At 44.4% G+C, this 27353-nt stretch overlaps 1 protein-coding gene and 1 long non-coding RNA gene across 2 annotated transcripts in view; one reads left to right on the top strand and one right to left on the bottom strand.

The window, feature by feature from the left end:
• Positions 1-510: 510 nt before the first annotated feature.
• On the bottom strand, positions 511-14781 carry LOC128083865 (uncharacterized). Its single transcript, XR_008208232.1, has 3 exons — positions 14683-14781; positions 8895-8962; positions 511-1809 (listed from the first exon to the last, which is right to left on the bottom strand). It is a non-coding gene; the product is annotated as an uncharacterized LOC128083865 (long non-coding RNA).
• The window catches only part of GGT5 (gamma-glutamyltransferase 5), a 21429-nt gene continuing 8585 nt past the window's right edge, over positions 14510-27353 (top strand). The window contains exons 1-6 of the mRNA XM_052689453.1: positions 14510-15021; positions 23175-23305; positions 24749-24835; positions 25374-25563; positions 26129-26286; positions 26717-26866. Of these exons, the coding sequence (XP_052545413.1) occupies positions 14861-15021; positions 23175-23305; positions 24749-24835; positions 25374-25563; positions 26129-26286; positions 26717-26866 (877 nt within the window). The 5' untranslated portion in view covers positions 14510-14860. The remainder of the gene's footprint in view (positions 15022-23174; positions 23306-24748; positions 24836-25373; positions 25564-26128; positions 26287-26716; positions 26867-27353) is intronic.

Raw genomic sequence — 27353 nt, 5'->3', positions numbered from 1 at the left:
TCATTATTGTTGTTATTCTTTAAAAGAGCCCAGTGTTATGAATGCAGCAAGCTGGTAACGTGGCAGAAGACTTTGACACGTGCAAAGGTGCAGTTAATCAGAACTGCTGGCGCTGTGTTTGCTGTGATGCAATGAGTGGCCCAGGTGGGACGCTGGCAGCGTTTTACAAGAGCGTTTGCGGTTGTAAACGGTTACTGGAAGAGAATGAACACTCCTGTTTGAAAGCACCCTCCTCCAGGTGGGGATAAAGAGCTATTTTAGCTGGGGAAAAAGCCTCTGTGACTTGGTGGCAAAGCTGCTGCAATGCGTTCAACTGTGAAAGTTATGGCTATGATGACCAGAAGGTAAGAAAACGAGAGGTCTATTGTACTTCCTGTGGGTGATAGAGAAGGAAAACGATTAGAAAGGAATGATTGAGAGAATGACTGAACACTGGAGGTGCTTCATACGAATGACAACAAGACTCATCCAATTAAGTGAATAAAATAGTTTAATGGGAGACATTTATCACATGATTTTAATAACTGTGGGAACTGCTGAGGAGGACCATGGAATGGTAGGCTGTTTATATTTACAAGTCTGTTCTTGAGCCCACTGAAATCAGTGGTATGGTTCCGTTGTCACTCTTTGCTGTCACTCAGCATTCTCAAACATACACCTGCAGGTTATGTATGTACTTTCTCCCATTTTGCAGATGGAGAGACTGAGGTTCAGCATTGTGCCACCTGATGATGTGCCATTTGCCTAGATTGCCTTTTTCTCCTTTTCCAAATTATAGCAGTCTTTAAGCCACAGCAGCAAAAAGGTTTTTTTTTTTTCCTGAATATCGTTGGTGTGTTTTTCCTGAAAGAAACTTTGCTGGAGTTTGAGCTCTTTTCTCAAAGCATCGTTTGCATTCACTTATCTGCTTTGGTGCTTGCTCTGTCTTTTTTGATCGGTCGCTTTGCTAGAGTTTTCTATTGGGTGAGGAAGTGCACAGCTGCAGTGATTAACTTCAGCCATGCCATCACCTCACCTGCGTAAGCCACCATTTTGTCACCTTGGTGTAATCACAAACAGCTTTCTAGTTTTGGTCAAGCTTAACAAGGCAGCTAAGTTCTTACAATTGCTGTGGAAACAAATGACTTGGTAATGCACTTCGAAGTAAAGCAGAGTTTGCAGGAAAAGATGCAGTCTTTTATCAAGTCAGCGAGCAGCTGACTTGATGGGAGCAGCAGGAGAGCTTTTGCCCACTCTGCGATCTGCTGAAGTCTGACTCAGGTGCAGCAGCTAGAAATCCAAGCTGGGAACAGATTCCCGTGCATTTAACTTGATTAGGTTAATCAATACATCTGAGAGAAACTGGTGAAGTAGAAATAATCTAATTTAAAGAAACAGCATAGATTTCTGATTAATGAGACAAACCTTGTTGCTTGTGCAGGATGAAAGTGATTTCATCCCCTACCGTAAGGACAGGTTAGAATGTCATAACAGCAAGGAGCTCTGTCAAAATGTTCTCTTGGCTGGAGAGCTATTTGGGTGTCGGGTGTGTCAAGGATAGATGAAATGATGAGAAAACATGGTCTGATGGGAGCAAAACCAGACTACCGGATAATGAGAATTCAGCTGGAACAAAGCCTGGAGTCCTATAGGTGAAAAGGGGCATTTTCAGAACAGTGGAAACGTTTCTGGTTCAGCTGAAGCAACGTTTCTGTCCAAACCTGTTCAGCACATGCAGGTGTCGACATTACCCATCCCTTCTCTTCCATGCACAGACCTGTTAGGGCTTGAAGTCAGTTTGTTGGATAAAGATGATGCTTCCTTTGTTGTCTGAGGAGAAAAAAGATAATCCACACATTATGTCTAAACTGTTCTGAATGAAGCGACAGCAGGCTCTCAGGTTGTATTTAACCACTGCAGGGCGACATGTCCACCTCTGACTGCTTTTACTATGTAGGTCTATGAGTAATCTGTTGTACCTTTAATTTATTTAGGTAGGACAAAAAAAATCAAGTATTAAATTTCTGACTAAAAAAGTGCCTATATTGTAGTAGGATCTTACAGAAAACTGGCAATTCTCAAAGGATAGGGCCTTCTACGTGGGGTTCCTCTTCAAGTTGTGGAAAGCCATGCTAATGACACGTGAGGCTACTGTGCTCCTCTGCACTGTGAGCCACAGGGTGCTCAGACAGAAACTGAAGGCTCCCTAGAAATGTAGCTCTGGCTTTTTGTTTATGCTGTAGCTATTCTGTTACATCAGAGAGCATTTTTCTTTGTCTTTTAAAGTAAAGTTTGCAGAAACTCTTTGGTATGAGAAGACCCAGAAGCAGGGGGACAGGAGTGCATCAGAATGGGTACCTACTGAAATGTGTCATCTCCAGGGGCTGGTGGAAACGAGGCCAGAGCAGCTCTAAAGGGAATAGGCAGAACTTATACTGTAAAACACTTTTCTTTTTTTCCTTTATCAGTTGATTGCTGTTACATGCACTCATTTCTCTTAATTTCTGCAAATTTGTTACATTTCTGCTTAATTTCTGCAAACAGAGATTGCATAAGGTGCTGCATGGCAGCACTGTGTCAGTAGTCCCCAACTCCAGCTTGCCTCACATGGTCTTTAGGGTACCTTAGCAATCCTCTCATTTACTATGGAGTGTATTTTGTGCCTTTTTATGTGTGCTCTCAAGTTTGCAAATTTAGGACTGAAGATTTTCTTGTCAGTATGAAGAGCTAGAATATACTTTGGTTAATGAAAACTGGATTTGTTCCATCAGTATAAGAATCCAGAAGCTTGAGGAATAAGTAACCCAGGCCTTTCAAAACCTGCAATGAGATGTGTCTCTTGGCAGTATAGTGTGTGATGCATTAAGCAGGGAGTTGAAACAACTGTTGGATCCAGAGTTTGAGCAAGCCTGAGTACAGTGAGAATTACTGCTACTGAAACTGAGTTTGTTTTCTTACTGCAGGGATTGAGGGCTAGGGTTTGGGCTATGAAAAGTAACAATTTGTTTCAAATACCATTTTCCAGTCTAGTTGACAAGTGATCTAAATTCTGATTTTTAATTTAATGAGGTTAGGCTGGAGGAAAAAACACTTTGTTCCATTTCTTTTCCTGTTGATTTTGAAGGAAACGACGCTTCAAGTTGAAATATACAGCTTTGTTTGTTTCTAGATATTCCCCATATGTCAAAAGCAAGGCCTTTGTGCAGTAAGATAGGCACGAGTTGCCCAGCATTGACTTCAAGCTTGCTGTTAGAGCTCTCCTTGCTATTTATATTTTGCCAAACTGACATTTCTAATTCCCGGATCACCATTTTCCTGCAAAATGCCATTGAACACAATATCAGGTTTTCTTCTCTGAGTTGCAGTGCTATACTCAGGGCTGCCTTTGGCTGCATTTCCATCACGCCACTGGGTGCCCACACTTCCCCAGATGGCAGTCATGGGAAGGAGGGGTGATGGCTCCAGTGTGTCTGACCTGCAGTTTCCCCAAGGATCCTATATAGCCATCACCATGGCGAGGTGTCCTTGGATTAGGTCAGCATCCAAGCACTTTTATAGCCCCAGTACACAAACAAAAAAATCGTTTAACAACTAAATGGAGCTCTATGCTACTTAATAAAATACAGTATAGAGTAAATATTTGCCTTAGGAAGGGATAAGGTCCAGAGTCGTAGTATGGATGGAGTAAGCTCATGGTCTTGTGACTGATACGGTATTTTTATCCATTATTTTTATCCTTCCATTTAAAAGCAGATAGCACTGTTCTCAGAGAGCAGTGAATCTATTTAGTAATACCTTTAATAATCTCCTTTTCCCCTCAAGTGCTGTTTGAGAAACAGAATGTTTCTCTCCCACTAACAGCTGTCTGCCAACAGTCTTTCATCTGTATCCTTTCTGATTCTGCAGTCATTTACTCATTTAAAGCATTTGCTTTTAGAACATGCAATTTTTAGCTCCTGCCTGCCAAGATGAGAGGAAATCAACATAAATTGCTGGGGTGAGTGACCAGGAGGTGACAGTTGAAAGCCTTGGAAATTGGGAGTTTCAGCCTGACAAGCAAGATGAAGTATGCACAAATGGGAAACTGCGCAGAGCTTGTGAAGGAGGATCTGTTACAGGACCTCAAAAAAAGAACATAGAAAAAGGGCAATTAAGGATGATCCTTTAAGATAGAAAGAAATTGTGTCTTAATATTCATTTAGGAAACTCCTGTGAATGCTGGACAGGGCTCTGAGTATACAAAAACCAACGGAAGAGCTCCAGTTGGCCTCTCTGCTGAGAGGTGATTGCTTTCAAAACTATTTGCCTATGGGCCTTTTAAGATAAAGACCAAGGAAGCTAAGTATTCCCTGAGAGAAGCTCCCCATCCATGCTGAGTGTTGAAAGGAGTGCTGTGGTTTAATGCTGATAGGCAGTGAAGGACCACGCAGCTGCGCTCTCTCTCCCTCATCAGGACATGGGATGCGGGGCAGAAAGTGAGATGCAGGAAAAGCTTGCAGGTTTGAGATAGGAGCACAGGAATAATAGAAAAGCACAGGCCGTGCTTGGGAGCAAAAGGAGAAAAGTATTATTCTCGACTTCCCATCAGCAAGTGATGTTGAACCAAATCCTGCAAAGCATAGCCTCAATATGCAAGGAGGTCGCTCTGGGAGAAAATGCTTTCTTGATGAGTGTTCTCTTACTGCCTTATGCTTTCCTCCTTGTCTGACATCTCCAAGGGCACGTCAGCAAGCAAACAACTTGTATGTGCCTAAATTAAGTAGGTAAGGAGTCTCACAGCAGGCAGTTTAGCTGAGTTACCACTACTCATTCAGCCTTTCCAAGCCTTATTTTCCCTTTTCTCTAATGAGGTTAAAGGGCCTTCCTTCTTTCATAGGGTTGTAGTGAGGAAAAACATGGAACATTGAACACTGTGAGGAAAAACATGGAACATTGAACACTGTGGGAAATTGCTGTGGCACTCAGATGTTGCCTTAGAGCTCCTCTTGACTACTGTTTTTTTCAAACAGGCAAGCAAAAGCCTGGGGAAGATCCCTTAGCCCTCTTGCTGCACGTGTCCTCATCTGCCAGTCCATTAATTAATTGCAGTATTAGTTTCTGCATGTGTTGAGGCACAGATGGATCGTGCGTAGATGTTTCTCATAACACAGCCTGCCCTGGCGACCCACGGGAACTAAAAGAGCTGTCAGCCCTAGGGAGCAACACAGAGCATACCATAGCTGCTTTACTCCAGCACAGCCAAGGTTAAAGCAATACCACTGCAGCACCCACTAGTTTTTCTTAGAGCTACTCTCCTATCTAAATAGAGATTGAGTTCGCTGTGTCCTTATGAAGGGCCCCGTTGTCAAACTGCATTTAGAATCGTGTAGAGGTCCAGGGAGAGCATGGGGTTCACGGTTTCACAAAGAACTTGTGAACATCATTTTCAAGCCTGTATCTCTTTTGTTTTCTGTTCTTAAATCTCCTCTGTTTCCCAGAAATGTTCTGCTTTTCAGCCGTTTATATTCATTCCTCATATTTCTCATGCTGAGTGATCCCAGTTTACGTCCTGTCCTTGTTAGCTTAACCTCTAGGCATTCACGTTGCTTCACCACTGTTGGCAAGCTGTCGCTGTGTGAGTCCTTGCCTCTTGCTGGCAGTTTCACATCATTCTGTGCCATTTGTAGAATAGTTGAATTTGACATTCCTGTTAATTCTAGTAAAGGCAAATGATTAAACACCAAGTAATACAGAAGAGATTACTCTTTTTTTATGTCAGACTGTGTTAGTGTTGCAGTCTGTTTACACAGGATTCAGTGCTGCTGAGGTGCTAATTCTTAAGTGTATGTAAAGCTGTGGTTCTCTGTGTATCTCCTTAGGGAGTTCCTGGCAGTGTCTTCAACAAGCAGCCCCTTGGCAAGAATCCCTTTGCTCTGACTGCACTCTGGCTGCAGATGAATTAAGTCAACCATGAAGAAATTCATAAGAAAATCATCTTTTAAATACTTCCATTCCTTCTATGTTGCTTTAATATTACCGATACTTTCAGGATGGTTAGATACCAAATGACCACCTCAGGTAAAAGTCACCTCAGTTCTCTACAGGAGCAATACCCAGAAGATGGGAATTTGCTTTTGCAAATGAATAAACATCAGCATGAAGTAAGGAGGAAAGCGAGGTCTGGTTCCAACTTCTGACCTCGTTATCAAGGATGCTACTTTGATTTAAAAGATACAGGTACTTGTCCTCTGGGAATCAAACTGCAGCAAGTAGTTACCATTAATTCTCACTTTGCTGCTGAAGAACCACCAATGAAGCTATTTGGATTTCACATCAAGTATAGTCTTCCATTTCATGTGAAAGCTGGCTGTTATGGGTAGTAGCTCCTAATGATAGTCTGACCTAAATATTATTCTCTGTCATGTAATCTGTTGGGAATGATGTCCATCTGGTAATGTGCTTTCAGTGCAGTAGCTAGATAGTTGCTGCTTCTGTTGTGACTGTTGGCTGTCAACACCTTTAATCTAAGTGCCAGCACAAAATGGAACTGGGACAGGAAATTGGTTTCTAGTGGGTCCTGATAAATGTAGTTTTTTGAGCTGTAATTTGGGGTGGTTCTGTGTTTACGCCGACCTCTTGCCACTGCAGACGTGCATTTATTTATCAGGAAATTCCACCTAACTAACTAAGGTGCCGACAAGGCAGAAGCCAAACATTGACGGTAGGCACAGGGTTATGATTGAACAGATAAAGCCTATTTTTGTTGGTAACAGTAGGCAGTTATTCAAATCTTCCTTTCTCTTTCTTATCGTAAATCTCCTTTCAGTTCATATTCCAGGACTCCCACTGGGCTGTGACTGTGCTTCGTTTTGTTTTTCAGAAGGGGCCCCTAAGAGCTGGCTAAGGGGTCTGTCACAAGACAGGCAGCCCTTTCAAAGGGTTTGTTTCTCTTTGCTTGTTCTTTTCAAGCACATTCCCAAAGCGTTTATTCCAGGTCCTTGTCTGGACTCCTCACTGAGGCTTAAGGGATCGAGATCCAGACAGGAACGAGTAAAGGGGAGCAAATGAGCAGCAGGTTTCTGTCAAAGTATTAGTGCGTTAGTAAGAGTGGCTCTTAGCCCAGTATGGTGTTCAAAATGCTCTGCCTGAGCCATGCAGTGAAAGTGAAAGGACTGTGAAACTGCTAGGAGAAGGTCGGATAGCACCAGGCTGTGGCACCTGGAGTTGGGTTTGGGTTTTGGTTTCTTGATTTCCAGGGAGGTTGATCTTTGAGGCTGAGGGACCAAATCCAGTGGCATTTTGTTTCAGAGCAATTCTGGCTGCTAGTGCAAAGCCCTGGAGATGTCCGCAATGAGATCCTCTTTCTGTGTTCATTAAGCTTTCAAATTAGTTTAATCATAATTAAAATAGGACTCCCTGCTGAAAGTCCTCTAATCTGTAGCAGACACAAACCAGGTGTGTCTGTGTGCATTATTTACTTGGTCATTTTTACAACGACCTCAGTGCCCCACTGCAGGCTGATCTACGTTTTGTGAAAAGCTGCTGCTTCCATCTGCCCTTCGACACTGCGACCAATGGCTCTGCTTTTGATGCAAAAAAGAACATCTTAAGGTTTTCCTGAGTTACCATTTTCCATCATGCCACTAACTTTCTTTTATTGACTGCCATGGAAGTCCATGCGTTAATATCTCTGGGCTGGAGCCTAGATGAAGCTTGTGGTGAGTAAAGCAGAAGTAAATAGAACCAAAGAGATAAAAAAAAGTTCTGTGCTGGTACAGATACTGCCATATGATTTGGAAAAGGACTATAGCACTGTCAGTGTCTTCAGTTTCTTTGCCCAGCAGGAGCCTTGCTCAGGGCTGTGTTTTCTAATGCTTGCCATTGTGCTGTCACACTTCCCAAGAACTCTTTCATAGCATTTGCAGGACATGGCAGATACTGAACCGTATTACTTAGCTGTTGTAAATACTTCTGTTTTCCATATTTTTGCTTTTTCCATCTATATTTAACGCCTGTTTAGGCTGTTGGTGTCTCTGGAAGAATACTCAACTCATAGCGGTCAGCTCAGGGGATTTTGGGCACCTTCCAGCAGTGTTTTGGCAATCCTGTAGTCTGGTGTGTGGCATCCTGTACAGCACTCGACAGCAAAGAACGTAGAAGAGAAGGGTATACACAAAATTCTAAAAACACCTTATTCTCTATTGAAATAACAATATCTATTTGCTCATCCAGCTCTGTTCTGGTATTTTTAGAGTACACACTTAACCTCGACAAAGATTAATTCATATTCCAGTTCTGAATGTGGGAAAGCAGGGTGGTGTTCTGTTGCTGTTGCTCATTCTTATTCATGAGCAACAGTTGAATTTTTGCAATTTCTGTGTTCCAGCTGAGTAACTTTGGGACCGTGATATCAGTGTGTCCCACGAGGAAAGGGTGTAAAATTCTGAAGGAGGAAAAGAGCCATTCACATTGATCAGTGTGTGGGAAAGTGGCTAAGGGTAAATACAGCAACTCCATAGGGAATTGTGCAAGAGCCTGGAAACACCATTTCTTGAAAGGATTTGAATGCTGGGGAATTTCCAAAGTAAAACATTAGTGAAAGATGAGCAGGACCAAAGAAAAAGGGACAGAGAACGAACCCCAGAAGGCTGAATTTCTCCCACCCTGCATGCTGCTCCTCCATTTTCTGGTGAAGGAAGCACTTTGTTGTGTTCTTGCACAAGGAAGTCACTGGGAAGCAATCCCTGCATGCGTGGAAAAGTAGCAGCGCTGTCAGCAGAGTTGTACAGACAGCAATAACCCTCTTACTTTAGGCCAGAACATGGCACAGGCTGTTGGTAGAGCTGTTGGTAGAGCTGCTTTCTCTCTGCCTTTCTTTTGCTCTGCTTGTGAAGTACATAAGATCATGAAGGCAGCTAGGATCCTGCTGTACTCACCTTCCCTTGTTGAGATCCCAGTGTACGGCTTCCCAGAAAGGCACAGTTCTACTTTCACTGGAACAGCACTGAGAAGGTAATCATATTTTCAGAGTTAGCAACTTGCATTATTTTAGGAAGGACTTAAACAAGAGTTAGCTTTAGCTTAGGAGGGACACCAGACCCACAGGTGGGGTGGGAAGGAAGCTCAGCTGTTCCCTTTTTTTTGCAGTGTGAGTGGTGCCAGGTAAGAGTGTGCAAAACAGAAGCTGGCTTTGGACAGAACTATTCATGTAAATGCATGAATGAAAAGCAGCCCAAGCGCTGCTGTACTTAGCTGGAGAGGTGGATGCACTGGTTTCCCGTAAGATGTAGGATTTGGTGTGAAACTCCAGCAGGGACACTGTGTGTAAAGTTGTATTGCTCAGAAACAGCTGCAGGAATCGGAGAGAAGGGGCCTGCCATCTCCAGAGGAAAATGGGATCTGTTTGGTTCTTTTTGTTTGTCCACTGACTGAGCACTCTTGCTCATTTTGGAGGGGAGATGAAATCCAGATGCTAGTTCTGATCTTCATTCCTTACTCATGGATTTCAGTGTGATGAAACACTTGGAAAGACTTGCTGTACTCAGCACAGCTCTGCCATTTACCTGGGAATCCCAGAAAAGCCTGCTTCTAGATGTTTTTTTTTTTTCCTTTCTTTTCAGTTCTCAGTAAGGGGATTTAAATATACATATATTTTTTTCCCTCCTTGCTCCTCTTTCTGAGAGCGTGTGTTTTCACATGGCTTCCTCAGACAACAGTCCCTATTGTTTCTATACACCATGAACTAAAATCAAGTTCTTTAACAGAGGTGAAGCAAAACCAAGTTGCACCAGCTGCATGAACAGCCTAGGGATGCTGTAGCATGGCAGCTGCTTGGGGCTTGGTGTATGCACCTCGTGGAGGGTTTGCCAGATATCTCCTTGGTTGTGGTGGCTGGAGCTGGAGTTAGGAACCAGAGTGATGTGGGCCAGGGAGGCTTGGGAAGGGTCAAGCAGGCAAACCTGTGGGTTTTGCCACCATTTATATACTGCTTTTCACATCTCCATTCCCTCCCTGAGGTCCTGAGCTGTTGCGGGGAGGCTATTCCTGAGCATGGCTTAGCTCCATTGAGCACAGCAGCTCCTTTCTGCCTGCCCTGCTCTCAGCCACCAACAGCCCAGCCCAGCACAAAGCTCACAGGTCTTCCAGCCTCCCCTGCCTGGGAATGATGAAGTTGTATGCAGCTCTGGCTCTGACCATAGCTGGGAGCACTTGAATGTGTCTTTCTGCCTTATTAGCTCCTCTGCTTCCAGCTCAGCAGTGCTGAGACGTGTAGGTCAGGACAGCCAGAGGAGTGAGTTATGCTGTCTTTGAACTTCCTGCTCTACATGATGGCCAAAAGAGTGCAAAAGTCTCGTGGACAAATGGCTGGGGCAGGCTGTGAGGCCGTAGCTCAGTCTCTGTTGAGATTAATGTGAGTACTTCCCATCAGTGTCAAGTGAGGTCTTCTAAAGAACGTAAATAATTCGCTAAGGTTCTGTAAAATACGATGGCAGAAGTAGAGAGGAGGAGAAGAAGGGAAGAGAAAATTAATTGTTCTCTGCTTTTAGATAATTTTCTCCTGTATTCCTACCTTGCAGGGAACAAGCAAGACCTCGGGTCCTCAGCCACTATGGAGCAGATGAGCTCTGCTGATATCAGTGCAATCCTCTGACTTTTACCCAGCTGAGAACCTGGCTTTAAAGTTTGGATTTAAGTCTGATTCTTGGCTCCCTGTCTTGGCAAGCGTCTTATTCATTAGAAAACTAAACAGAGGCAGATTACTGAGTGAGTTGGGATTTTTTTAGTTAACTCCGAAATGTAAATGAATTCCAAAATATAAATGCTTCAAACTGTGATTCTTACTTTCTAGCCAGTTCTCTGACCCAGGTGATTCTGGCAGGCCTTGCCTGAGCTGCAAAAAGTGAGATTTCTTTGAGCAGCTGAGCTGCCTCCCCCAGCAGAACAGTTCCACTCCAGCACAGCAGTGCAGCATGCCAAAGGCTGGCACTGTGCTTGGGGATCCCAGCAGTAGACATGGGCTTTTGCAGCCTGGGATCCCAGTGAGCACCCAGGAACACTGGCTTGTCAGAGATCTTTTGACTTGGAAGCTCTTCATTTGTTGCAAGCACTGGCAGAGCAGATGTTTGTTATTTATACTCACGTGCTGTCTCAGGATTGAACAGGGCTGTTAGTCATTGACTATCATGTTTGTAGTGTATAGCATCTAAAACATCCCTAGAAATGGATGTTTTCCCAAAGGGGATGTGGGTTTGAGCCATATTCTCTGTTTACTGATTTCATTATAACATAACAGTAATTCCTTTTGACTTTGGCAATGCTTTGTTGCATTTAATAATAGAAAAATTCAACTGGAATAATATCACAGACTGTGTCTTGCTGAGGTCTTATAAAGCTTACAATGGCAGCTATGTAAGTTGTCATACACAGGTAGATGTGTATTTAATTATAAAATGCATTTTATTTAACACTTTCAGCGAGTTTAATGCTTTCAAGTAAGTTAATATCCTCTAGAGATATCCTCTGTGGTCAGTACCATGGTACTTTTGCCTAATTTAGTCGAACCAGAGTTCAGACAGCATTTACTCCAGGTGTCCTTGGATGCACAAAAGACTCCCTTTTGTTTCCTAGCACCAGTATTTCAAGCTACTGCAGTAATACTATGAATGAGGTTTAGTCTTTAAGAAAACATTTCCCACTGGATTTGCTTCGAAACAGTCTAAAGAGTTAAATACTGCACCAGGAGGTTTCACTTTTATTCTGATGTTGAGTGTGGCTGCTCCGTCATAGGAAGCATTGAATGCTGACATATAAGTAATGAGTAATTCTAGAGACTGTTTCGATAACAAATGAAACAGAGTTTGATTTTCCTGAATTTAGGGGAAATTATGGGTTTAGTTTTTGTCAAAAGTTCTTTGGTACCAGGATTTGCAATTTCTGAGTATCTCTTTTTCGTGGGAGCAAATCATGGCCATCAGTAAAGAAAATTTGCTTGTGTGCAAAGAAAACCATTTGCAAAGGTTAGGGATTTCCTTCCTGGTGCATCACGAGCACCAACATCTGTGGCCTGCATCCTTTGATTGCTCTCTTAACAAGATCTGAACATTAAATTCATAGAATGCTGCCTCTATTTTTCTTATTTGGTTATTATATAAAGACAAGGGATGTTTCTGGATTGTAGCATGATTGGAGGGGGAAACAAACAGTGTATGAAGTGCATCCAATTTGGCTTCGGCTGCATGCTTTTGGAAACCTTCCTAGATTCTTATCCAGCAATTTAAACTTCATTTAGTGTTGAGAAACATAAACTGCACTTCTTATTTGTTACGGTAAGATCACAGTGACTGCAGACACTGCGCTGCGGTCAAACACCAGCAGAACAATGCAGCCCCTGGAGTATGTTGCAATGTGAATTGAAAAGTGCAAAGACAAAAGGCAAAGAAGGATGGTCAGGATGCTACCATGAGAATGCTTGGAGTGTGCTTAGAGTTCTTCTAGTTTATTTTTATCAAAGATGAAACAAGAGTGATAAATTGAGGGTCGGTGGAGTAGCTTTTCTCTGCTGGGCAGAAATGTCTGGCTTTCTGTCCAGTGATGTTCTTCTCCTTCCCTCAACCAATGGGAAACTGTGCTCAAGAGGCATGGAGAAAAATGCCACAAACCTACCTTTTTGCTGCAGACAAAGCAGTAAACCTTGTTTCCGTGATGCTGGCCCTGTACTGCCATGGATCCTGCTTCAGCAAACTGATCCCAGTGCTCTCAGAGAGTGGCTCCTCGATTTGCAGTAAGCTGCCTGCAAGGGAACTTCTTCCCAACTCCTCTGCTCTGTAGTGATGCTATGCCTTTAAAATGTGAGGTTCTGTACCCCTCAGTGATTTATTACTGCCTATAAGGTGACTGGGGTGTTTGTGTTAACCTTAGTTATGCCTGAACTTCAACTGTTAAACAGTTTTCAAGCTCAGTCTCAGTTGAAGAGTTGGAAAAAGATGTAATGGAACCCCAAACAGCATAAAGAACAATGTAAAGATTCTGTTCCTATTTATTAGTTAATAAATTATGTTAATAATTGTAGTTCTAATTAAGCAAATACTAAAATATGTATATTTAACAGTATAATTTAGATATAGCCAGTACAGACTTTGCAGTGTAATATCTCAAAGCTGAGAACTGTACCAACAACACTGTGAAGGCTGCAGCAAGAAAGGGAAGGTAGCTCAGCCTTCATTCCTGTGTGTGTGAAGGGTTTGCCTGTGGGAATTATCTGTTGCAATGGATCCCAACCACATCTTGGCATGTCCAGAAGTGGTCTGGGGGTTAATACTCTCTGCTCTCTTTCTTGCCACTTCCAGGACTCTTTTTTGGCAGCACAGCAGTTACTGTATATTTACAGGTGTTTGACCTGCTGAGTTGAAAAGCAAATTTCAAAGAAATCTGGAGATTGCAGTTAACTTCTCCATGGCATTTGATGAAAGCAAACAGGCAAAATCCACTCAACTCTCTTGATGGCCAGGGTTTCCAGTTATTTACAGGAAATGATTTTCCCTAAACCCACTGTAACTGATTCTTTAGGTGTTATGGAATAACGTGGAGAGAAAGAAACAAATATGAAAGTCACACAGAGAAATCTGATGAGATCAGGGATGTTTTGCAATGGGGTGAAATGCAAAGTCACATTAGAGCTGGGGAGGCTTGGCAGCTATACCTGGTCGGTTACCAAGTGAGATGGAGGCATGGAGACCAAGAAATGATTCCCCAGGGGCCATGGTTTATCTTGGACAATACAATATATTTCTCTTGGAGTATTCTCACTTCCACCACATGACCTTATGGGAAGATACAACTACAGAAAACACGTGCTCATCTATCAAATCTGTTTATAGAAGTATGATACGTGGAATAGCATTACTCAGCTACAAAGTGCATTTTAGTGGGTGCAAGTTAAAAGTGTGCCCAGCCTAATCCTCCCCTGAAATTTAGCTGGGAAGTGATCACAGTTAATAACTGTGATAAAGGCAGCAGGCAGATATAAAGCCTTATCTTTAACTTTTCCAGTGTGAGAGGAACTGTGTGTCCAAGAGCTGTGATAGAGCTAACTGGGGCCAGCTGTGCTGCTAATAGTGCTGTGCTGGGAATCTGTTCTGTGTTATTCAAGAGCCCTTTGCTTCCCAGGTGCTGTGATTGCTGAGCGATCCAAGCCGGACCCCAGAACTTTTAACTCTTGATTTGTGTAGAGCTGCAGAAATGTACTGTTTTATTACATTTAATTATTTGTTATGCTCTTTTACAGATGCATGGCATGGGCAGTGGCAAGATTTAAAGCAAGTCATTAAGAAAGGTGGAGTAAACTACAGGGTAAATGAGAAAGTTCTAGCTTTGTATTTCTTTAGTGATTAGCTTTTACTTCTTTGAGTAGCCTTGTGGAAAGTATCCTGTGTGTAATGCAGGATCAGTGCTGTGATTTTCCCAGGGATTCAACACGTGGGCTGTCTTTGCTTTGTAGCTTGCTGCATGCGGTGAGAATGGAAGGACAGGGAAAGTGCTTGAAACCAAAAACCAGTGTTGGGATTTCACTTTGAAGTGCTCCAGCAATGAATGCGTTAAACGTTTTCATCAGAGACTTAAAAAAAAAAAAACGTATAAGGAGGATTTGCCAGAAAATTAGTTTATAAAAGAAAGTGAAAGCTGTGTCACACATTAGAGAGCAGAGAAGAGAAAGTGCAGCATTACCTTCATCTCAGCTTTTCTTCAAAAATGTAACTGTCGATCACAGGAGGCAGAACCCGCTTCAGTGAGACCTCCCTTCCTCCCTTCACTGTGGGATCCTCCACTTCCCCCGCAGCAGAGCAGACGCCTTCGCAGGAGGACTGAGAGCTTCCCAGGCACCTCTGGCCGTGCAGGAGCAGGCATGACGACAGGAAGGATCTGCTGCCTGGTGCTGCTGACCCTCGGGGTGCTGGCGGCCGTGGTTGTGCTCCTGGTCACCCTGACTCAACCCAAGTGTGGTCCTCAGCAGTACCTGCATGGAGCTGTGGCTGCTGACACCGAGACCTGCTCTAACATCGGCCGGTACGTGCACAGACCTCTTGGTTTGACAGTTTGTGTTTTGTGTGTCGTGGGCTTGGGTTGGTGGACAGGTACATGTGGTGACTGGGAGCGAGCTGGGTTTCTGCCTCATCCCTGTTTCTTGGGCTGAGGAAAGTTGCTGCTCCTCGGGTGCTCATTGGCAGCAGAGCAGCTCAGAAAATTGATGGGGATCTTCCTCTGATGCTTATCTTAATTACCTAATATCACATGAGTGGCCTATGGGAAGCTGCAAATATTTATAGAATGTGAACGTAATGTTATTTTTAATAGTGGAAAAAAGAAATCAACTGCTTACTTCATAGTGGTAAGTCTGTTGGATAAGTGGCTTAGGAATTTCTCTTGAAAAGTGGGAGAGGATCTAGCAGGGAGCTGCAACCAGGCTTCAGCAGGGGTGAGGAAGGCAAGCAGGTGGATGGGATAAGGAGGGATGGACAGCCCAGCCTTTAGGGAGTACATTTCTGGACTACAGCCTGCAGTAGGCATATCTGCTATCAGGAAAGGCACAATGCATTGGAAAGCAAAGCATAGATGTAATTGAAACTCAACCAAGATGGTGTAAGTATAGAAGGCATGCTTATGTTGCTTGGAAGGAAAGATGTAGGTGTAAAATCCTCAAGCTGCTCTGGTCATAAGACTCTAGTTTGCACAATAACTTATTTCTCATGTATTTTAACTCTTTAACTCTTACTGTTGCGATTACTTCAGTTCTTAAACCTTTGTATGCATGAAAATGGAAGGATGGAACTTAAACCTTTACAAGCTACATGCAGTACGTGTGAATGAAGCTGTGTGCTCTACCCTGTGGCTGGAGGAGTGAGGCAGGTGTTGGTGTCATTGCACCACACTTCTTGTTGCGGACTGTGCAGTGACAAACTGACACAGCACTTGTGAGTAACTGGTGAAGGCGCACTGTGGCTGTGTGCACATCAAGAAGTGAGATTTTTTTATGCTGGGCCCCAGGTTAGGCTTCTTGCTTAACCTAAGCTGAGATCTTTATTCTCACACGGGGATTTTGTCACAGCAGTAGCAATGAAATCCAATTTCTCCAAGCAGCCTTAGCCATTAGGTCCTTGTTGCCACTTGTGAGCTTCCACTTCATTTGCCACCTAATTTCAGCTTCAGCAAAGCCAAGCATCTTTCTGTGCACAGCCCTGATGCCTTTCCATATCGTGCCCAGCCAGTTGAGTGGTTTTTAGAGTACAACAATGCTGTTGACTTCTTCTGTTCAGAAATAACTCCCAAAGTCATGAGATGTAGGAGGAAGGAAACAAAAAGAAATTATCAACTTGGGGTGGTTTTTATTTTTCTTTTATTTTATTTTAAGTAAGTATTGTATTTAGGTCTTCACTCTTTTTCTGCAATTATGCAAACATTTGCAAATTTTTATGCTGTCTCTTTGGGCCTGGGCTGATGCAGAGAGTTGAGGAGTTAGAAAGGTGTAATGAGCAATGAGATTCCCAGTGATGCAAGGGCTGGGACTTGTACTGCAATTCCTGAGTCCTTGCTGGGCCGTTTGCTATCATGTCTGCTTGTTCACATTTCCCTGTGCTGCTGTTAGAGCCTGTACAGTCACTAGTGCTGCTCTTCTCATCCTACCAAATGCTGTACCCAGTCCATTACCCCCTGCTCACAGGCTCTTTAACTCTACAGGTTTTCTTCTGCCCTGAGCCTGTCTTTGCAGCTCGGTCACCTCAATCCTTATCCACATCCTCTGTGTTTGAGGAGAGACGTTGCTGGCCTCTCCACTTGCTAGCTGTGTCTGGGAAGCACTGAGCTCCAAGACAGTAATTTCTTTATTATTTTCTGACACCCAAAGCCGTGACAAACGGCCCCCACAGCTCAGGGAATTGTGCTTGGCCCCCACAGCTCAGGGATGGAACAGGCTAAGTTCTACTGTCACTGCCAAAAAATCACTAGAGAATGAATCTACCAAACATGGATAATGCATTCCTTCACACACACACATACAATACATAGATGTATATAAAATAAAAATTATAAAGTTTACATTTTTTCCCCCTCAAGGCAAACAGCTTTGCTAAATTGAAGTGCGTTGTCAGAACTGCAGACAGACCACCACTGGCTTTAGACATGCACACTTAAAATTTTCTAGAGGAATTTAAAAATAAGTAAAATAAGCAAAACAACTTTCCTCAAATGCATTCTTGCTGATGCTTTTAGTGGAAACATATGTAAAGAGTAACCTCCACAGCACCATGGGAAAAACAAACTAATTAGGCTTCATGGTGAAGTTATACAATCAAATGAAAACAACGTGTTGTGATTAAACCTGCCTGCCTGGTGAGAGTGGAGTAATGGCAACCAGTCCCCAGAGGCAAGTGCACGGGGAGATTCAATAGTGCCACTTTGTCCCCTGCTCCCCCCAATGACTCTGCAGTCCCTCTGTTTGCTGGGGCCCTGGGCTGGCCCCCAGTTATCTTTTTTTATCCTGCAAATCTCCCTGGGCTCTCAGAAGCCCATGCGAAGGATGCACAGAGAGGCTCCAAGTGCAGAGTGGGCTCAGTGCCTGAAATGTTTGAAGTTAAAAGCAGCACCTATTCTTTAACCTCTTTATGAACTTCATTCTTTAATCAAAAGTCTAATTTCCTTTATGAAACAGAAAGCTAACAGCCCAAACCATGTTGCTGGCCAATATGCAGTGAGTTGTCATTAGCAGTAATGAAATTTCTGAGGTGTTACATGATGGTTTAAGTGGTTGATGAAGCTGAATCTTTGTGCTCCCCAACCGAGCTTTTAAATGAACTTAATGAGAGCAACTGAACCAAATCTCTTGTGCTAAGTGCAATAGTGTCTTTTAATAAGTGGGATGGTGAGCTTGGGAAAACATCTCGAGATGCCTGTATTGCTGAATTCCATCACTTCTCAGCTGTGAAGGAAGGCTCAGCAAGGGAACCACATAACTCTAATTCCTTATTACAAAATGGAGGGGGGGGAGCAGAGCCACAACTCCCATTTGCTACTTTTTCTTAACTTGTGCTGAGCTGTTATCTTCAAGCTTCAGTTTCCCATCTCTGGAGATGGTGCTTGTACACTCTAGGGTTGTGTGAGGTTGAATTGTCTGAAATTTTTATGCAACTCTTTGGCTCCCTGCAGAAAGCCAGCGACCTCGGCAAGCCTCCAGCATCATCATCCTTGCTGGCAGGTCCTGTGCTAAGACTGGCTCTTAGCTATTGGCGCCTGATTTGCAGTGCTGAATGAGGTTGACTCTTGCTGCAGATGGTTGTACTGCTAGAAATTGGGGACTGAAAGTAAATATTGAGCAACTGAGTGTCTGTCCTCTCAGGCACAGTCAGGGGCCCTACTCTGGCAAAACCTTGCCCCTCAATGAACTTCAGTGAGAAGGGATGGGAGGCTAAAAGAGAAGACAGAGCAGGTTTTAGAATGTGGATGTGGTACTGAAGGCCACCTCAGCTAATTTGTCCTCATGTCAGGAATCCATGAGAAGATAGGAGCTGATTGCCTGGCAGCAAACAGTACACAACCCAGCGTTCACCTCCAGCTCTGAACCTCTTTTCCTCCTGGCAATGGAGGAGGATTTTTCCATCAACAGTGCAGAAAGCATTAAATGCCCTTCCTGTGTGCTGTTTGAACTCTGCTAGCCACTGCTCCTCACCTATGTTTCCAAATGACAGATGCAAGAGCCAGCACGAAGCCGGGGAGGAATTTAGGAGAAGGGCTCATTCTCAGCAGTGAGATTTGCTGCAGAGAGGTGAGCTGAGCTGGCCTGGCCCTGCAGCTTCCTCAGATCTCACATCCCCAATGCAGTATAAACCCTGGGAACTGGCTTCCTGTGGAACAAAGACCCCCCTGAGGACAAGACACTGGGAGGGTGAGAATTTAATAGCAAAAAAAACTTGTTTGTTTCCTGGGAAGCTGTTCCAAGCAAAAGATCTGCTGTGAAAACCCTCTTCGGTGATGACCCAGCAGCATTTCTGAAAAATCTTTATATCCCAAAGGATTTGCCTTCCCATCTTGTCTTTCAATAGTTCCAAAATTGGTAACTATTTTTTAACAGAAGCAGATGCTGCTTTTGCTCCTCATCAATCTTAGGCAGCTTCCTATCTAATAGGTGGTCTTAAAGAGGGGGAAAAAAAAGTAAAAAACTCAGCACGTTTCAAGTGTATTTAAAATGGCATCAGCTCCTCCTATTCCAGAGCAGAACTGCAGACTTCAGTCCAGAGCTGCTCGACTTGGCTGTAAGGAGGGTGTGAAGAAGTGCCGATATTCACCCTTCCTGGGCGGGTGAAGCAGCCTTTCACTGCTGCTGGAACAAGACCTGATTGTTACGTCCTCTTCCGTAAGGAAATGCTATTCCTGCTCCTGACTTTAAGGAAATGCTGTTAATGACAGGACCCTAAACCTGAAACTAAGTGGCAGGAAGGATACTGTTATCAAGTCTTGCCAGCTGTAGTGCTAAGTTGTCTCCAGAGGAACCTGATAAGGTACCAGACTGTTTTGCTTGTAGGGTTACGATTTTCTCCACTGTTTGGCATTATAATTATTTGTAGCAGTGATCCAAATAAAGGAAGGCAAACCAATAAAACAGGGAGTGCTCCTTCAGTTTGGCTGGTCAAGAAAGGTGTAATGGCCCTGAATTCCACAGGGAAGTGGGGAGTGCAGCCAAGTCTGCATGGACTCTGGCTGAATGCAGCCAAGTCAGGCATGGGGAGCTGAGCGTGATGTGCTAAGAGAATGGATCAGAGAATGTTTTCCCTTGTCCTTCAGATAGGTTGGAGGGAGAGTGGGAAGCTGTCGAGACTGGGGGCCAGTCTGCAGATAGCAGTGTGGCTGTGGGCCTTGGACCCTGCTCTAATCATAGAGACCCATATCAGGCCTCAGAGGTAAAAGGGGAAAGCAGCTCCTAAGAAGTCATTAGTAACAGAGACCACGATTTGGTTTTATCCTTGCTGGGATCCATGACTTCTGAGCTTGAGCTCAAAGCCTGACTCTAAGGCTTCTTCTTCCTTCTCTGTCCCATGTCTTGGGACCCAGGAGTGCTGGGATGTCAGGGACATACACCTCCCCAGAGCTTGGAAACAACATCAGTTAGTTGGTGAGCCCCCCAAGGTATGTATGTTTGAGACCTGGGGCTGGACGTGCTTCCTGCTATGCTTTGAAGAACCAGTGTAATGGTTCTGGGGGAGAAATCTCAGCTTTCCTCCTCCCTAACCTCTGCTCCCCATAGAAACAGTGGTAAAGGGCCATGCTCAGCATCATGTAACCCATCCTATCTGACATATTCTCAGATGTTGCACGCTGTGGAGGTGGGTGGGGAGCTTTGCTGTCCGTTCTGTGGTGGCTCAGTGGAAGGCAGCAGGTACCTGGAAAGCCCCCTTCCCTTGAACAAGAAATAAGTTTGAGTGCATATCTTTACATGTGGTATTTGCTGCCAGAGGTGACAGTGACTAACAGTTGCCACACAGTAGAGAGGAATGTAGAGCACTTCTGAAACACCTGGAAACCTTTTCTTTCTCCTGTTGTCTTGTTTGTATTGCAGAGTGGTTTTAATGATCGGTAGTGACCAACGACAAAGCAAAACATGCTTAGATTTTCTGTGAGAAGGTGTCCGTGTGTTGGCTGCTGCTGTTATTTTTGCTGTGTGTTATGGTAACACCAAGAAGTCACAGACAGGAATTAGGGCCCCACTACACGAGGCACAAGAACAATTGAGATTATCTCTGGCTTTCCTGTCTTCCTGAGGCAATCACAAAGCCAGCGTCTTGGGTGTGATCCATCTGAAAACTGTCAGGTAACAAAGCAGGATGGGGTAATTCAGAGCTCATAACCAAGCACTTCATTTGCCTGGGGCAGTGTTGCTGAGTCCTCTTTGCTGACAAATGTCCTCCTCCCACTGGTCCCTTGATCTTGATAGGGATTTTGTGTCACAGCCCAGCTTTCAGCTCCCGGGAGAGGTCCTGTTACCCTGGCAGATGCACCTTTCCTGCTCAGACCTCTTTTCTCCTCCCTGATCTTAGTGGGAGCCAAAGTTCTAACTTGTGTTATTCTGTCTGTTTTTAATTAGGAGTGTTGGAGGGTGGGATCGTGCATAAACTCTTGTTTAGAAACAGGTTTGTGTGCCTTGTATATATGGCAGTGCATTAGCAGCAGGTAAGGGGTGTTTTCACACATAAACAAGTATTTGGCAACACCAAATGATCTTAGCACCATCCAGAAGCTGAAAGGTAGGTGTACACACATTGAACAGATATGTTTACTGTCCTCCCCTTTTGGAGGAGGAACCACTCAGCTTTTGTAGCAGGCAGCTAGCTATGACACAGAACAGATGGGGATCCTGACCAGGGAGGGCTTCTCCAAGCTCAAGTGTTTCTGGAGGCAAAGAGGAGAGGCAGGAAGGCTTCTGGGTGACAGACAGTATAGGACTGCAACCACTTCATACCTATGAATGCTTCTCAGGCTTTGGGAAAATGACAGCAATGTGTCTGATTTTCCTCTCTTACATCTGATTGCGCTGCATTACGTTTAAAGTTGTTTTTCACTTAAGTTTATCTCACTACTTTTTTTCTCCCTGGCACTAGGCTTTGTACATGGGCTTGGGGGACCACTGTCCCAGGTCACTGCTGTGGTCCTCTCCACTCTTTTCTAGCTTTCTAATATGCTTCCAGGTCTTCTGCAGGCGTAACCCTGAGCCTCAGTCACCGCTTTCAGGGCAGCAATCGGGGAGCAGCTTGCTGCTAGGAGGCTGAAAGCTGTGCAGGGCTGCAAACAGAAAGCCCCGTGGATCCCTGTGGTTTCATTACTCCCCAGTTATCCACATACCATTTCCTTGCAGGCAGCTGGTCCAAGGTCACTTAAACAAAGGAAAGCCACTATCAGTGGATCTGTGGGTAGCATCCTGTTCCCAGCCCCAGCGGGTCGCAACAACAATAATGGATGTAAAATAAACAGCAGTCCCTCTGTGCTCTGTGTTCCTGCAGCAGCCTCTGGGAGCAGTTACACTCCAGTTGATGAACTGTTCTTCCACTTACTGTTCTGACTTTGCCTTTTTCAAGCAATACCCTAAGCTGAGCACTTGGAAACCTTAGCAAATAGCAGGGCTGGCCACTGGCACGCTGCATGAGGAAATCCCTCTTCACCAGCATCACGTTTCCACTGAAAGGAGATTTTGTTATGGCTGTGCTTGAAGGATGGTTTGTTGAGATATGTTTCTCCAGCAGAAATTTTCTTCTATCAACAGCATGAGTCTGCCTCCATGCCCTTGTGATTTTTGGTGTGGCTGTACCTTGGTAGAAGCAATCATTTTGTGGTGGTTTATTTATTTTTGTTCTACTTGTTTGATATGAGTTTTTTCCTTGTATTTTTTTTTTTTTTTTGCTTTATTTGAGGATGATGGGGATATTTTTATATTACAGAAGCCCAGGAAGGCACGCTGCATAAACAGTGAAGTAAGGTTTGAATTTTGTGCTAATTGAGACAGTAAGTCTCAGGAGTTTGCTTTGTGTGGACCCATTATTTCTGCTTCCATGTCTCTGGCCTGTGGATTAGCATATGCCTTTTAGTGGGAATGGCAGGTGGGGAGTCAAGAATCATTTGTTTGGTTCCCAGCATGTAGACGCTCTCCCCTCTGCACTGAGCATCCTTCTGCATTTCTGGCAGCTCCTTCCCATCCTTTTTTGTCAAGAGCATTTGTGAGCAGCTGCAGTTCCCTTTGCCTCATGACCTGTTGCCTAGAAGAAGACCAGCACTGCTCAGGATAGGTCTTACAGCTCTTTACAATTCACTGAAAGGATGTTGTAGCTAGGTGGGGGGAGAGTCGGTCTCCTCCTGAATAACAGACAGGATGAGAGGGAATTGCCTCAATTGTGCCAGGGGAGGTTCAGGTTGGATATTAGGAAAATCTTGAAAAGAGTGATCAGGCACTGGAATGGGCTGCACATGGAGGTTTTTGAGTCACTGTTCCTGGAAGTGTTCAAGTGTAGAAGTGGTACTAAGGTACATAGTTTGGAGGGCAGTATTGGTGGTAGGTGGATGGCTGGACTAGAACACCTTAGAGGTCTTGTCCAACCTCAATGATTCTGTGATTTTTCACAGGACTCCTCCATTCCATCATCCCTGGATTTTAACACTGTCTTTTTTTTCTTCCCTTTTCACTCCAGGGACATCCTGAAAAGAGGGGGCTCAGCTGTGGATGCTGCCATCGCTGGTTTGATCTGCACATCAGTGATGAACCCTCAGAGTTCAGGCCTGGGTGGTGGAGTCGTATTTACAATCTATAATGCAAGCACAGGTATGGGCCAGCCCTGCACTCTCCATGGTCAAATTCTTTCACGTTCTCTCAGAATAATTTCTTTTATATAAAAGCTGTATACAAAGACACACAAAATACACTTTTGCTCTTAATCCAAAGCATTAATTACAGGAGCTGTCCTGAAAGCTTTCAGCGCGCAGAGCAGGGCTGAAGAGTGCAGTTGTTTGCAGACTGAACATGTGGTGGTAGGGAAGGAGCTTTGAATGTAAAATGAACTGACTGCACCTTTCCTTGGCATGTAAAGTGATCCCAAATCATATTTGAAAGTCATATATCTGAGTGGTACAGCAAGATTTGAATGGTCCTGTCCGAGCTGCCACTTGGAGGGAGCACTGCCATGGCAGGAGCTGGGAGTGGAGCAAGATGTATGTGCTGGCAGTGAGGGCAGCAGCCCAGGGTTGTCACTGGTTTGGTGGAGCCCTGGGGGTAAGACTTAATGGGTTTGGCCTGCAGCAGCAGCAGCAGCTCCAGCAGAACCTGCTGCCATGGGGAGCATCTCACAGTATCACTGGTGGGGAGGGGGGAGGGGGTCAGACTCCCCAGAGTGGTGCTGAAATCTCCTGCTCCAGAGGATGCATCTTCTGTTCAGAAATTTGAATCCAGCAATTTTCAGGGCCTGCTGGGAAGTACTTCTCTGCTCGGTTTAATCTCTTGCATTACTGTGTTCTTGCTTTTATGTTTTAATGCTTTTTAAATTGCCTTGGCTACCAAAACCCCCCAGAGCTTATAGATGTTGACGGACAAAATAACAATATCATAGTTTTAAAAACCCTTCCAAGTAGTATCATGGAATTGCAAGTCTGGAAATTCTCAGTCGTTTCTTAAGCAATAGCATAATTTGGCAAAGCACCTATATTTTTTTCCCTCTTTTGGCAGAGCCACTTTCCCAACAACCCTTCTCTTCTGCTACCCACATTATCCTGCTTGTGCAGAGCCCTAGGTGGCCAGGCATGGCTCTCGTCCGTGGTACAGCAACACCATGGGCTACTGCAGCACAGACAGCTCTGTGGCCTGCAGTGGAAAAAGACAGATAGAAGGCAGATAAGGAGGAGAAATAATTAGGCTACACCTGAAATACAAGTGTGTGACTGTTCCTTTTTTCTTTTCAAGTTTCTTGAGACCTAGGTATTGCTAACATGGTACGAACATGACCTTGCCTCAACATCACTTGGAAAATGACCTATCTAGTAGCATGAGACTCAAGTTTTGTCTCTGACATTTCCCACCTGCAGAGGAAATGCAAGAAGATGCATCAGATGTGAAGCAGCATATCCCAGATGTTGGGATACAGATGCTGGCCTTGTCCATGCACCATTATTGCATCTAGGCAGGCACCGGTCAGTCTGCTGAGCTGACTTGCTGGGTGATATTCACCTGCCTTTTGGAAGAGATTGTTATGCATTTTCTCCTTCTCTTTTCTAGGAACAGTCGAGGTGATCAATGCCCGTGAAACAGCTCCCCAAGGCATTCCTAGCGATCTGCTGTCTGGCTGTGCTCGTTTACCCATCGGTAAGGACCTCAGAGTGTGTAGTGCACAGAAGGAAGGATGGAGGAACTGGGGACCTTCCTCTTTGTCTAAATTGCTGAGCTTCAGATCTGCTTAGCTATCTCTTTATCACTTCACTACCATTTGCAGTCACTCCATGTCCATTTGCTCTCACCAGTTGGCAGCAGGCACTCTTACTTTAGCAGCACCTCTTGGATCTTTCCGCGTTTCTTGCTGTATCCATTCTCCTTCCCTAGCACATTCTGTTTTGGGGAGTGTCCTTGTTCCTGGAGGAGATTTTCTTGCCCTTAGAAGAACAGGAATCACAAATGATTCTGGTTGGAGGTTTCTGCTCCAACTCCTGCTTAAAGTAGGGTAATGTCAGAACTAGAGCAGGCTGCTCAGGGCCTTATGTTGTCACATTTTTTTATCTTCTCTGAGGATGGAGAGTTTCACAGCCTATGTGAACAGTCTATGAATCCATACTTTGAGTGCTTTCAGAGAGTTGTACTCCACAGGCCAGTGATTTACCAGGTGTAACACTGCAGTTCTGCTCTCCAGGTCCCCGATGGATTGCTGTACCAGGAGAAATTCGTGGGTATGAAGTAGCCCATAAGCGATACGGCCGCTTGCCATGGAAATCCCTGTTTGAACCAACCATCAAGCTCCTTTCAGACCCACTTGTTGTTTCCCCAGTTATGGACAAAATAATCAATCACCGAAACTTCTCCCAAGTGGGACGAAACCTGTGGTAAGACCCACAAATTAAATTGAAGTGCAAGGAACAGTGCTCCCTCAGTTCAGACCATTCTGCTAACATATAGCACAGGCTGCTGCAGCTGCTGCTCAGTAAGTGCTTGCTATGGAGAGAGAATAACAGAAATGTTTGTTTTGGAAATCTTATACTGTCAGCAACTTTTTTTTGTTTTGTTTTGTTCATAGTGGCTTGGCACAGCAAAACTTTTTGCTAAGCACATCTGCTCATGAGAGCTGGATGGATGTAGCCTGCCTCTGTCTGTGTGGAAATTGTCCCCTGACAGCAGGGCCCTACAGCAGGCACTTATTCAGGGAAGCCACGCTGGTCTGAGCTGGGGTCAAAGCATTAGGTCTCATGGAGGAAACTCTGTCTATGGGAAAATGGGCCTGGTGTTGTGAGTAGCAGTTGGCTACTTTTCTCCATGTATGCTGCAATATAGCACTGCTCTGGAAAGTATATGACATCCAGAAACTAAATCTGCTCTAGGTAGGAAAGAGGGTCTGGCACTGGGAACAGAATAAGCATATTCTGTAATCTGATGGATGTTCTTCTTTAACAGCCCGTTGATTTGTGATGGTCAGAAGTTTTTGACGACTGGAAAGACTTTCAGGTGGCCAGCACTGCAGCAGACACTGAAAATTTTGGCCGAAAATGGAGCTACAGCGTTTTATGAGGGACAGATAGGAGAGGCCCTGGTGGAAGACATTAGGAAAGTTGGTAGGTAACAGCTACATTTTAATACTAGCAGACAGGCTTCTTCCCACAACTGGATGACAGTGAGGAGGTATCTGGGGATAGCCAGAATATGGCAATTACTCATTTCTTGAGGTGATACAGGGTGAACATCTTTCCCCTATTCTCATAACTTAGGCCCAAAAGCAGGGATGAGAGCCAACCACTACTCTGGTATTTGCCCGTAGCACTCATATATTGGCCTTTTCAGTTCCCTTGGGCTTTATAATGTCCTAGAGTTTTGTGTTAGATAAGAGCACAAGAAGTCTCTGTTGTGCTAGGTAGAAGAAATTCAGTGTACAGAAATGGCTCTTCAGAAAGCTTCCCAAGGCTCTGATGTGTCCAGCCAGTAGCACCTGTTAGAAGCTTACGTTAACATGCTAATGATAGCTGTCTCTTTGGTTTTCTGTTGAAGGGTCTGTTATCTCAATGGAGGACCTTAAGGCATACAAAGCAGAAGTATCCTCAGCTCTGAACATTACCCTGAACAAAAACACCACTGTGTTTTCTCCTCCTCCGCCCTTGGGAGGTGCTGTGCTACTGTTCATCCTCAAGATATTGGAAGGTAAATTGCTAAGAGAAAGTGTGCTGCAAGAGGTTTGCAAAGAGAACTGATCTAGAGCATTAGAAAATGAATTAGCAGAAAGGGTCTTGGTGAGCCAGTGTGGACTCCAAAGCAGCATTATGGTTATGCTGTGCAACAGGATGAGGAACTGGCTCATTCTTACAGTGTTCTAGCATCAGGAAAGTGTTTTCTCTGAAAGAGTGGTCACAGTATTGGAACAGGCTGCTCACTGAACTGGTAGAGTTGCTGTCCCTGATGATGTCCAAGTGCAGAAGTGGCACTGAGGGAAATGGTTTGGTGGGCACGGTGTTGGTGGGCTGATGGTTGGACTTAGATGGTCTTAGGGGTCTTTTCCAACCTTAATGATTCTGTGATTCTCTTCTATGAAGTGAACTGGGGAAAGGAGGCTCCTTTAAACATTTTATAAAATTCTTCAAGAAAAAGCAATGGCCAGTGGGTCCATTAACCAAATTGAATCCATCCTCCT

The sequence above is a fragment of the Tympanuchus pallidicinctus genome, unplaced genomic scaffold, assembly GCF_026119805.1.
Source record: "Tympanuchus pallidicinctus isolate F22 unplaced genomic scaffold, pur_lepc_1.0 scaffold25, whole genome shotgun sequence".
NCBI lineage: Eukaryota > Metazoa > Chordata > Aves > Galliformes > Phasianidae > Tympanuchus > Tympanuchus pallidicinctus.
This window is presented reverse-complemented; position numbering and strand designations above follow the sequence as displayed.